Genomic DNA, 12,921 nt, shown 5'->3' with positions numbered 1-12,921 from the left:
AGAATTGGTGAAGTGATGGAAGAGGGAACACAAAGACAGCCCCTGACTTGGGACATTTAGGAGCCAGAAGAATGATTTTATTATTAAGTTTTGTCCGCTGCACTCAGCATGTGAGGTCTTAGTTCCCTGACCAGGGCTTGAACGCACACTCCCTACATCGGAAGCAGAGTCTTAATCACTGGATTGCCACAGCGGTCCCAGAAGAATGATTTTAAATCCCACTTAGTGCCTCCAACCTAAGCATTGTTGTTGGGGTTGGTCTTGTTTTTCATGTAAGTGAGAAGAATCATTTCAATCATTTGTTATCAATGAACTTTTATCGAGTATCCCAGAGCTTTCATGTAGACTAGGTAGCCTGGGGTCTGAGGGAACAGGAGAAGGGGACTCGGGCGATGAGAAGGCTGGGGTGAAGGGGTGGGCGTGGACGGAGCGTAGGCTCTGGGGTGAAGAGACCACAGTGAATCTCATCTGGACCGTCTGCTGGGTGTGCCTTTTGGTGGCTCATTAACCTTTGAGAGTCTGTTTCCTTATCTGAAAAACGGGGTTTAGATAAGAAGAAAGCGCAGCGTCTGCCATGGTGCACGGTCCATAGAGGAGGTTATATTTAAGAATAAATGTTAGTTCTTGACTCCTTGCTCTCGAGTCTCTCTTGTCTTGGCCAAGAGCAGAGAATAAGGCACAGAAGCTTGAGTTTTAAAAACCACGCGCTCCATGAAAGTATGTGTGTGATGGAGGAGGTTGATCACAGAAAAGAGTGGTGAGAAATGCACCTACCAGTGAAAGGCTGGAGAAGATCCAAGGAATATTCTAACCTTGCCCACATTATCAGCCTCAGGAAATCAGGTTAACTGTCCTTTGTTCTGGGCACTGCATTATGTTTGGAATCTATATCAAGATGAATACTTTCTCCTTTCCACACATGCTTCCTAACAGCCCCTCACAAATACTATATTGGATTCCGGTACGTCCACCCGTTAACAGAGGAAGCAATTGAAGAGATGGAGAGGGACGGCCTGGAGAGGGCGGTTGCTTTCACGCAGTACCCCCAGTACAGCTGCTCCACCACAGGTAAGCCCGCCCGCTGCCGGCCGAGGGCGGCTCCGCCCGGTGAGAAGAGCCGGGAGGCTGGAGGGCAGGAGGAGAGGATGCATCTCTTTCGATTTGAATGGCAAATCCAGCCTGTCTGTGTTAAACGCCAGAGTTCAGGTCAGTCTATTTGAAATCTCATGGTTCATCTCTCCCTTGAGTTATTAGCCAGTGGACTGAGAATTACAAATGGTGGGTGAAAGGCAGCGGCTTCCAGTGTCCAGTGCTTTAATGCATGTAGAATGGATCCGTGATGCACCTTAAGCCACTTTCTGTGTTTGTGTAATAAAGCTTTATTTTTATGGCTACGCCAGTATTCTTATTAATGCAGCAAAGGTGATAGATGTTTCCATTTTGCAAGCAGAGGTGTCTGTATAACCTTGGAAATATGGATATGTATTTTGGTTACGGGTTGGTTCCTGGTCAAACCAAAGCCCAATTTAAGGTTTCCTTTGCTAACTTCTCTCAGTGTTCTAGATTTGGGGAAGTATTACTAGGTGGTGTTTCCTAGATATTTAATTGGAGCTGGAGGATAATGTTTTGCCAATCTCTGTATCATTTAGGTATAGGTAAATTGTCTAATGTCACTCACAATTAATGTTTGTTTGCATTCTTTTTCAGGGCTCTGGGGTCAGCACATTTTTACTTTTAAATTGCTTTTGGACATTAGTGCATATTTCTATAACAGGAAGGAGAAAACAAAAGGCTACTGAAAGAAATCTCGGAAGCCTGCTGTGTACCTTAAATATTTATTCAGAGCCCCTGTGAAAGTGCCCAAGTTCTCAGACACCCTCAAGAGTTTGAATTGTGATTTCTTTTGGATATGTGTCTTTAAAATGTCTGGTAACATGTCTACCATGTTATTGGAGAAAAATTTTATGACCTTTCTAAGCTATACGTTTTACCTGGCTTTAAAAAATATACCTCACCATGTAAACGTCTGCTCTCAAAATTAAGCAAGATGGTTATTTATGTGACAAAGGATTGACTACCGTTGCATCTCACAGCTGGCTCTGCCTGTGTGTTTAAAACGTCAAGGTCTGTGCAGGTTTCCCCCAGGACATAAGGGAAGGCGCAGCTTCACTGCAGAGATGTGAAGCCATGTTCATTCTTGGAGGCCACTAGAGTGCCATTTGTCTGTTGCTTTATTTAGACACATGTTGTAGCAGTGCCAGTATATTCGATGTATCAATCACTTTTTTAAATCAGGCAATTTTTTTTTTTTTTAATTTATGCTCTCCCCTTAATTACTACTTTAGGCAGTTCATCGAGTGTTTCTGAGCAATCCAGAAGACCTCCTGTGGTTTCCGGAAGTCCTTTTGTATTGGCTTGACCACAAAGTTCCTTCAGGCACGATGTTACAGAAAAATCCAAACGAACTTTCTGGCCAACCCAACCCATCTGACAATGAATATTCCCCTGTGAAATGTGGCTTGCTATGTGCAGATGGCGGTGACTGCTTCATGATTTCTGGAGAGACGGGTTTTGAACCTGGGATGGACTCCATTTGGATTTATCTGATTCATTGTATTCTGCTCAGAAAAACAGAACTTGATGTATTTTTTTTTTTTTTTAAATCGAGTCTTAGCCTGAGAGTACATGCGATGTCAGTATGGCTTTGTCCTGGCAAGGGTTTTTTATCTGGAGACCTGACTGATGAATAGTTCTAGTAGAGAAACGAGTGGTGTCAGGAAGCATGGCCGTGTTTTGGAGCATTTGCCCCACGTGAAGATTGACAAGGAGGCCCCACGTTAGGGTTGGTTTCATAGGATTAGGGGTTGGCTCCAGTGCCAAATCCTCTAGGCCAGGAAAAAAATTGCCCTGGGTTGGCACCATCTGCTTTCCTTTCTTTAGTCTTTGAATTTTCATGTTAACCATCTCTTGCTTAGAAATACGAGTTTTGATAGATTACCTACAAGGATTTGGTACCCATTTAACTTATTCTAGGGAGTGAGGATAATTTAATAAAGCAGATAAAAATAAAGAATGAGCTTAGAAGCCTTAATAAGCTGTTATTCTTGTCAATGGGCCATTAAAAAGGATGATTATAAAGCTTTTATTATAATGTGGAAAATATTCATCTCATGATGCTAAGTAAAAATGCCCTAAATAGTCAGGATACAAAAGTGCCCATATACTGAAATTAATTTGTGAAACATCATAGCTCTAAGGAAAAATCACTGGAAAGCACCAGTTAGAATGAAACAACGATTGTGGTAGCGTGCTGGGGTCATACCGTGTTTCTTTTTCCTTTCTTTCCCACCCTGTAAATGGGGTTGATTCCCTTCGTAACGGGGGAAAAAATGTAACATGCTTTCTGTTGAAAGACTTGGTCCTTGCAAATAACGACCACTTATATTTCATAAATCCACCGCCACTGTGCTTCTCTAGAGAAGTGGCCTCACTAATCTTAGAAAGGTCGTTGAAATTGATTGCTTTTTAGTGATCTGCATTTGCAGGGTAGTTAGATCTATATGCATTTTAGAGTATTGAAATGATTGTAATTAGACTGACTCAGTGCAGAAATTACCTGCTTTGAACTTATAATTACTGCCTTTACTAGTCTGTTTTTTTATTTTCACCATCACCCACACGCATGCACTAAGTGGCCCCTGTGTATTCCAGGCAGCAGCTTAAATGCCATTTACAGATACTACAATGAAGTGGGCAGGAAGCCCACGATGAAGTGGAGCACGATCGACAGGTGGCCAACGCACCCCCTCCTCATCCAGGTGAGCGACCACCACCGGCTGCTGTCGCCCAGCTTCCGCCGTGGGCCAGGCTCTCGTCCCAGCCTGGTCTGTGGGTGTCCTTCCCCACTGCTGGCTGCCATCGCCCAGCTTCCACCATGGGCCAGGCTCTCATCCCAGCCTGGTCTGTGGGTGTCCTTCCCCACCGCTGGCTGCCGTCACCCAGCTTCCGCTGTGGGCCACGCTCTCGTCCCAGCCTGGTCTGTGGGTGTCCTTCTGAGCCTACTGTTCTCGTCCTTAAATTGTGTTCTGGGGAATTAAAAAAAAAGGTATTTGAGTCTTGATTTATTATGCCAAGAGAAAAGAAATGTAAAAGTTAAAGTTTTAACTCTTCCCTTTCTTCAGATTAATAGTATTAGTTACAAACTATAGCAGAATTATGTTTTGAATTTTGTATTTCACAGTGATCAAAAGAACGTTAAAGAATATGCAAGGGAAAAGAATTAAGCAGGGTGTTTATCTAATCTCCATTCATAGATTGAATAACCGACTAATAGATTCTCTATTTTCTAAATCCGTTAAAATATCAAGACCTAAAGGTTTTAAAGGGAATATATCTACGTGCTCTGAGACATAGAATAAATTTAACACTTCAACTGAGAAAGTGTCTATATTAGAAGAAGTTTCATATTTCCCCTACGCAGTTTATATATGTAATATTTTTAGCTTGGTTTTAAGAGAATCAGTTAAAAGTACAATTCCAAAGCTCTGAAATGGTGTTGTTATATGCCTTTTCACCCTTTTCACTGGGACTGCTACTGGGCATTGTCCTTCATCATACACACACTGCTTGGTTCCGCTGGTGGAAGTTTTCTACCTTTGAGTTAGTTTAGGTAGAAGAAATACTAGGTGACGGGGAGCTCATCTAGTTTATGTTTCACTCCTCGGACCTTCTCGGGCAAAATGCCTGCCTGCTTAAACGCTTTTTTTGAAGCCTGGCGGCACTTAAATCTGTCACCACTAGATGGTGCTAGACCTCGCGGAACGCTGGCCGGCTCGCCCTGAGCAGTCCGTGTCTTCCTTAGGCACGTAGGTGCTGTCAAGGGTTAACGCAGAGGCTGAAATTCAGTTTGTTTGTTTTTTTTTTTTTGAAATTCAGTTTTAAGCGAGAAGTGGGAAGAAGGCGCCTTCTCTCAGGGGTGGGTGTCGTTTTGGTCCAGGTGTGGTGTCCCCACCGAGTTCGCTCTTTCCAGGGAGGCGGTTCCCGTCCAGACTGCCTGCAGCCCCAGCCTGGCCTGCCCGTTCCGCTCGGAGGCCCGGGGTTGGAAACGAGGGGTGTCTCGGGTTAGCACTGCCATGTGGCAGCAGAGAAGCGGGGATCTGTGCAGCATCTGCCTGCCCTGATCGAGGCAGTAATTAGATTTGCATTAAAATTCAGTCCTTTGAAAAGGGGGGAAGCAGAAAGATGGAAAGGTCTCTTAACTGAGGAAGTCTTCCTTCATAAAATGAAAGGGAATTTTAGAGGCATTTATCCGCCCTCCTTGATGGTGTGATTGAAGCCTCTGAGAGCTGCCTGCCGCTTTCATTCTGCAGAGGGGCTGCGCCTGGAAAATACCGCAGATGGGTTTTAGATGATTTCAGGGCACTTCTGCTTGCCCACGGCTCCTCAGTGCTGACGACGGCTTAGAGTCTGCTATAAGCCGTAACAAATTGTGTCTCTACTTGCATGCAAGATGATAAAAAGAGAAATCCTACTAAAATCTTGAGGAAACAAAAATTTGGGGTTTGTTAGTATTATGTGGATTACACAAGAAGGAGATTTGATATCTAGTGGAAATGGAAAAAAAAAAAACCCAAACTAAACAAAATCTGGAACTAAAAATCTTGTGTTTAATCTACATTTCTACTTATGATAAGTAGTAATTACTGAAAATAGTCCTTTTGCTTCTGTTTTCTAACTGCTGGAATATTTAGAGTAACTGTATGTTGCAGGCTCTCTTTGAACTTTGCTCTGGGCCTCCTTATCTGGGCTTGTACAAATATAATCTTTTCTGAGCATCCTTAGTTTACTAACACTGCAAAGACCACCAGAAAATATTGTTTATGTTGGTGTTTAATCCTATCACATTGACTCTGTAGGTAAATTATAAATTTTGAAAAGGGAGCGAACTCTCTAGGCACCATTTTGTGCCTTTGAGCATTAATTTATCAAAACCTGAGGATTCTGAGAAAACTAATAATATTCCAATATTTGTTATGGAGTAATTGCTCATCCTGTTGTATTAACCACTGATGTATCAAAAATGCCAACAAGTGCAAATTTACATGGTTTTGGTAAACTGTCCTTTATAATTTTTTTTTAATATTATGTTTAAAAACATTTTTATTTGGAAAAAATTTCAAGCATACATAAAAGTTCCCAGAATAGTATATAAGGAACCCTCATCTCTTTATTTAGATTCCTGTGTTAATATTTATCCCACTTTATCATTTGCATACCCTTTATGTGTGTGCATATGTGTGTCTATGTATACATAATTTTTTCCTGAACCTTTTGAGGATAAGATGTATATACATACACACACACAGACGTATAAAACCACTCTTTACACCTAAACAGTATATTCTTTTCCATAGCAATGATACAATATTCAACTTCAGCAAACTTCGTATTGACACTGAAATCTATCCAACCTCCGTTCATACTCCAATGTTGTCAGTTGACCCATTCATGTCCTTTGTAGCCCTTTGCTTTGTAAGTTGAATGACAGCATGATTAAAGAGTGAGATGAAAGGAAGCCTCCTCAGATCTGGTATTTCAGCACCTACTGATGTGACTCTGGATGTGCCGGCCACGGAAGGGGCTTGGCTGGTCTGGTGGACAGAGATGTGGAGGAGCGGGAGCTGCCTTCTGGCCCAGGTTCCACAGATGGGACCCGACGGGCCCCCCAGTCAGCCACGTCTCTCCTCTGTGAATTGAACGAGAGTGGTGCAACCTTCCCGTCTGCTGTTAGGAAGGTCATTATGAAGACTGACTTAGGGAGGCCAAGGTCGTAAAAAAGGAACCATATTTTCTTATCCCTCGGTTACTTCTGTCTAATGTATTTTAATGTGATATGCCTGACAGCCAAACTAAGGGAGATTCAGAAAGACCCTGTAAGCGGTTTTCCTGCTAACGGAGCAAGTGAGCGGTCTTAAAACAACTCCTCCTTCCCATCTGCGTTTCCTTTCCATCTGGAAGTGTGCCCTGTGCCTCCCACGGGGAAGCGGGTCCAGAGCGTTCATTTGCAGTGAGCCATTAGCAAGCTTTAGAAGTTTCCCATCAAATTCCCCAGGCCCCTGGAGCCGATATGAGCCATTCTGATGATGAACCAAAGCTAGAGAGACTGTACAGTTTGCAGGGGTTTTTTTTCTTAACAGAGACAGTTCCTGTGTTTGAGGGCTTCGCTGAGATTTGTGGTGTCACTCACACAGACTATTTTCTTCTCCTTCCATGTCTTCTTCCCGCCCCCTCCGTATCCCCCCTTTCTTGGTGTTCCCGCAGTGCTTTGCTGACCATATTCTGAAAGAGCTGGATCACTTTCCTCCTGAGAAGAGACGCGAGGTGGTCATTCTTTTTTCTGCTCACTCACTGCCAATGTCTGTAAGTAAGAACACTTCGTTGATGACCCAGTGGTAGAGGGGTCAAAAGGTATAACGTGGGTCCAGTTTCCATTCAGCCTAAGCCCAGTGCAAGGAGGGACTCTAAAATCTCAAACTGAGCTTGGTGCTAATTTAGGTACACTCATTTCTTGAGAGCTGAAAATGAAAGTCGCTCAGTCATGTCTAACTCTTTGCAACCTCATGGACATGTAGTCCATGGAATTCTCCAGCCCAGAAGACTGGAGTGGGTAACCTTTCCCTTTTCCAGGGGATCTTCCCAACCCAGGGATCAAACCCAGGTCTCCCACATCGCAGGTGGATTCTTTACCAGCTGAGCCACCAGGGAAGCTCTTGAAACCCAATAACAGTTAATTCAGACAATGATATTGTGAGTAGATATTATGTTCCTAAGTTCCTTTAAAATAATAAGTTGAAGATCCATTCCTATGTGAGAATTTTATTAAATGGGACAGTTAAAGAAGGCCGTTTTCGCCTGCCCTGTTCAAGGAACTTGGATGGTAGGGCTTCCATATTCAGACTGAGCGCTCTCAACCCCATTCTTTTTGTCCTCAAGACTTGACAAGTTGTTTGAATTCCAGGAAGTGATTAGTTTTTCGTTGGCCAAGGCTCAGGAGCACATTTTGGCCAGTGAATGTAAAGTGTATCCAGTTATGATCTGGTTGCTCCTTGGTTTCTCATATTACACTGGGTGTTTGTTAAAATAGCACTTCTGTGCCATCCTGGTGGACTGCCGTCTATGGGGTCGCACAGTGTCGGACACGACTGAAGTGACTTAGCAGCAGCAGCAGCAGCAGCAGGCATGACTATCGCATTTTTGGAGACAAGAATGATGGAGCTGGTATATGTATGATGTGCAGAAATGCTTGGGGTGAGCAGCCCATTTCATCAGCTCGCAGCTAGCACTGTGTCCTGAAAACATCGCTCTCAAAGCTGGAGAGGTGGAGAATTACTGCCGTAGGCGTCATTAAGGTTTTAGCTGCAGAGTTAACGAGTTAACCCAGGGTCCTCTCTGGGGCCCCCCTTCTGGCTGGCCTGTGGCGCCACCTGGCGATCGCCAGGGGAAAGCCCTTCGCAGCCTGTGTCTCCCTCTCGCCCGGGGGCCACGATCCGGCAGTAGGCAGCTCTAGAGAGAAGCGAGCTGCTCTTGGGGAAGCCTGCCTGCCCTCCTTTCCGGTACCGCGCGCAGCTTCTTCACACGTCCGTCCTCCTGCTCGGCCCTCAGCCCGTGTGTAATGAGGCAGCGGTTAAAGGGCCAGAGGGGAGCGGGAGAGGGGGAAACACGTGTTCATGCGTGAACGGTTCCAGGTGCTGTCTTCTCTCCACTTTTCTCTCCCCTCACTTCCCTTTCTCCCCCTCAGGGACTGAACACGCGGCTTCCAGGTTTTGTTTTGTTTTGTTTTTTCTGCCCAGGGTCTTGGGTAGAACTGAGACAAACCATGAAGTCAGGAGGGTCAGGATGGGGTCGGGAAGGCAGAGGGATTGTCGAGCAAGAGAACTGTTCTTGCAAGCTCTGCTGTTCTCCTGCATTTGCTCCTAATTTTCTCCCCCTTACGTGCTAAGCGCTTCGGGTGTGTTCAACCCTGCGACCCCAAGGACTGTAGCCCACCAGGCTCCTCCGTCCATGGGGTTCTCCAGGTAAGAGCACTGGAGTGGATTGCAATTTCCTTCTCCAGGGGATCTTCCCAACCCAGGGATCGAACCCCTGTCTCTTATGTCTCCTGCACTGACAGATGGGTTCTTTACCACTAGCACCACCTGGGAAGCCCCTTTCCCCCTTAATAACTTATATATATATATATATATATATATATATATAAAATGTATGTTGAAGTCATTTTGGACTCACAGAAAAGTTACAGAATAGTAGAGTTCCCTTAGCGTCTCCTAACGCTGACATCTCACATAACCGGAAGTCTAGCAATGGAAACTGAGGACTGAGTGGAGGTGCAGAGCTGTTACCTGAGGACTTCACTCACTTTTCACCAGCTCCTCCTCAGGGGTTGCTTTCCTCTCCCAGGATCTCCCAGGGCAGTTACTTGTCCCGGCTCCTTAGGCTCCTCCAATCTGGGACAGTTCCTCCTCCTGTCATTTGTCTTTCCTGAACTTGATATTTTTGAAGCATGATTTTGTAGCAACCCTGGTGGCCCAGATGATGAAGCATCTGCCTGCAATGTAGGAGAGCCGGGTTCCATCCCTGAGTTGGGAAGACCCCCTGGAGAAGGACATGGCAACCCACTCCGGTATTCTTGCCTGGAGAATCCCATGGACAGAGGAGCCTGGCGGGCTACAGTCCATGGGGTCGAAAAGAGTTGGACATGAGTGAGCAACTAGTGCACACACAAACACACACAGTGATTCCGCAGCACGCTTCTCCATTTGGATGTGTTGGGTGTTTTCTCATGCATAGACTGAGGTTGTTTATTATCAGGAAGAATAACCCCTCCTCCCCCTGCCGGTGGCCTGTGCTTCTGAGTGCATCATGCTGGGAGTACATGCTGCCAGTTAATCTCACTGCTCCTGACGTGATCCGTGGTCATCAGCCTAAGGTGGTGTCTTCCGGATTTGCCCATTATAAAGTCACTATTGTCTTTTTGTGATTAAAAATATCTTAAGTGAGCTACTTGGAGATTGTCATAGAATAGCTCATCATTTCATCTCAACAGTGTTTATTGAACACCTACGCTATTCCAGGCACTGTTCTATCCCCTACCACAAAACAGGGGAATGAACAAAACAGAACAAAAAAATCTTCGCATTCAGGGAATGAGGGGGAGGAGACAGATAATAAGCATAACAGATAAGAAAGTAGTATGAAACACTAGAAGGTAATAAGTGTTGTGGGAAGAAATAAAGCAGGATGGGGGGTTAGAAAGTTGGTACACAACTAAATGGGCTTCCCAGGTAGCTGAATGGTAAAGAGTCTACCTGCTAATGCAGGAGACGTGGGTTCGATCCCTGGGTCTGGAAGATTCCCCTGGAGGAGGAAATGGCAATCCACTCAAGTATTCTTGCCTGGAGAATCCCATGGACAGGGGAGCCTGGTGGGCTATGTTCCATGGAGTCTCAAAAGAACTGGACACGGCTTAGCAACTAAAGAGAAACGATACAGCTAAATATTAAAGCAGTAAAAAGAAAATGTCTGTTGCACACTTTCAAAGGTGTTCACTTTCAAAGGTGAGGAGCGCTTGCAGACACTGACTGCGCTCAAAGCATGGCCGTGGTTCGCTGCCATGGGAGGAGTGGGGAGAAGGAACTGGAAGGAGCTCGAAGGCACAGGCCGTGTCCTCAAGGAGCCTGGAATCCGAACCACGTGCTGCTTCTTTCTCTTACTCCGCTAGTGTTCACCCCTTTTGTTCACCTGGTCCCCATGAACTCAGTAGTTCTATACACTGTCCGTACAGTACTCTTTCAGTTCCATTTCTAAAATCAGGGAGTTCCCTGGGCAGTCCAGTGGTTAAGATCCTGGGTTTTCACTGCCATGGCCCAGGTTCAGTCCCTGTTTGGGGAACTGAGACCCTGCAAGCTGCAGAGCACAGTCAAAAATTAAAATAAAATCAGCCCTTCAGGTAAGTACCAAAAGTGAAGGCCGATCCGTGCCAGCGTCTGTGTCGTCGTCCCTGTTCCAGCCAGGGGGCTGGAGAAACCCATCCTCCCGTGGTGTGTGTTGTCAGTCTCCTCTGGGTGGCGTGGATGTAGAATCTGATGCATTCCTAGGAACCCGAGAGCTGATTTGGTACCCTGTGTGCCTTTGGCCGATGAAATCCATCCAAGTGAGTTGGGCCCTGAGCTCAGCTGGCGTGGGCATTAGTGCAGAGGACGAGGGGCAGCCTCCAGCCCAGGGCTCAGGCCACCTCCCCGCCCAGCCCCAGGCTCTCAGAACCCTGCACGGTGTTGGCGACTGAACTCTTGTGTCTCTGCTGCAGGTGGTCAACAGAGGGGACCCCTATCCTCAAGAGGTAGGCGCCACTGTCCAGAGAGTCATGGACAAGTTGGGTTACTCCAACCCCTACCGACTGGTTTGGCAGTCCAAGGTAGGTGACTTCCACACGTTTGCAGGTGGTCAGCTCTTTGGAGGATGTCTATTTTAGGACTTAGTTATAAAATGATCAGATTTGGCCTTTTCACACAGACAGAATGTTCTGCAATAACCTGACTGCTCATATGAGCAGGAGGAATTCTGCAAGCAAATATGATGGAGAGGAAAACAAGTGATGAGCAGAATTCCATTGATTCCATTCAAACAATAGATTATTTTCAGTTGAAATCACAGAAATTCTTCTTTATATTTTGCCAGCTTCTAGACGGATTCAAGCCTAATAAAGAAATACCAAAACCCATTAGCGAGGTGTAAAGCATGGCCCTCACAGGGAGGCTGTGTGTGTGTGTGTGCATGTGTGTGCATGTGAGTGTGTCCGGGGCAGTGGGCTGTGGTGAGACACGGTCCCTGTGTGCACTCCTCCTGCTTTCTCATAGGTTGGCCCGATGCCCTGGCTGGGTCCTCAGACAGACGAGGCCATCAAAGGGCTTTGTAAGAGGGGAAGGAAGAACATTCTTTTAGTTCCAATAGCGTTTACCAGCGATCACATCGAAACGCTCTATGAGCTGGACATCGAGTACTCTCAAGTTCTAGCCAGTGAGGTAAGTGTGGTTATTTATCCCATTTTGATTTGATTTTTTTGAAATGTGATTTGTTTTAAAAGGTAACTCTCTCTGCAGTGATCTAATTGTATCATTCAGAAATATTGCTTGGTATGTGTCTGCATGTACTGTGGCCTCATTGTTCCGGATAATTCTTCATCCGAGTTCTGATCTGAGCAAATCGACTTCATCTCCACGTTTGCAGGGGGAAAGCACTTTCGTGCCTTTGCAAAACGGGTGACCGGGCATCACTGCAGGCAACATCATTGTGTTTAGTTTGAGTTACTGTACCCATTGAAAGTAGTGAAAACCACATTTCCTTGAGAAAAAAAGTAAGTGTACTTCTCACCAGTTTGGAAGAAAAGAATTTTATTGTTCTCTATATAATTCCTTTCTTCACCTAATAGTGCCCTTTGCTCAGGCTGTGATGCTGCTTCTGGTGGGTTTCGAGGCACTAGAATCCTCCTCATTTAAGAAAGACCATGGGATGAACTCTGGAGCAGTTATGTGTTGTAATTTCCCTGACCTCTTTTATGCGCTCACTTAATTAGCTGTTTGCTACTTTGCTGTGATCAATCTGATTATTGAAATAACAAATACCAACCATCCTGAGTGTCTTGTAATGGAAGATGGATGTGATTGTCATCCACGTGGAGGAAAACCACTGTTGACCCATCTCAGGGCTTCTGAGGGCGGGCCTGAACCTGCGCCCCCTTTGCTAGCGTTGTTTCTGTGGGAACCGTGGAACCCTGAGGACCCAAAGAGATGTCCCTGCTCATCCTGCATTCCAGCTCCCGGCCCTGGTCATCCCACATGTGCTGGGTAGGGGCCTGGCCTCGAAGAA

The 12,921-nt window shown here is 45.5% G+C and overlaps 1 protein-coding gene across 1 annotated transcript in view; it reads left to right on the top strand.

Moving 5' to 3' along the window:
• Positions 1-12,921, top strand: part of FECH (ferrochelatase) — a 35,895-nt gene that overhangs the window by 19,771 nt on the left and 3,203 nt on the right. The window contains exons 5-9 of the mRNA XM_055559526.1: positions 934-1,068; positions 3,712-3,818; positions 7,321-7,419; positions 11,363-11,470; positions 11,913-12,077. Of these exons, the coding sequence (XP_055415501.1) occupies positions 934-1,068; positions 3,712-3,818; positions 7,321-7,419; positions 11,363-11,470; positions 11,913-12,077 (614 nt within the window). The remainder of the gene's footprint in view (positions 1-933; positions 1,069-3,711; positions 3,819-7,320; positions 7,420-11,362; positions 11,471-11,912; positions 12,078-12,921) is intronic.

Source organism: Bubalus kerabau, chromosome 21 (genome assembly GCF_029407905.1).
Source record: "Bubalus kerabau isolate K-KA32 ecotype Philippines breed swamp buffalo chromosome 21, PCC_UOA_SB_1v2, whole genome shotgun sequence".
Lineage (NCBI taxonomy): Eukaryota > Metazoa > Chordata > Mammalia > Artiodactyla > Bovidae > Bubalus > Bubalus kerabau.
Note: the sequence above shows the minus strand (reverse complement) of the source record. Positions and strands in the feature narration are given on the sequence as shown.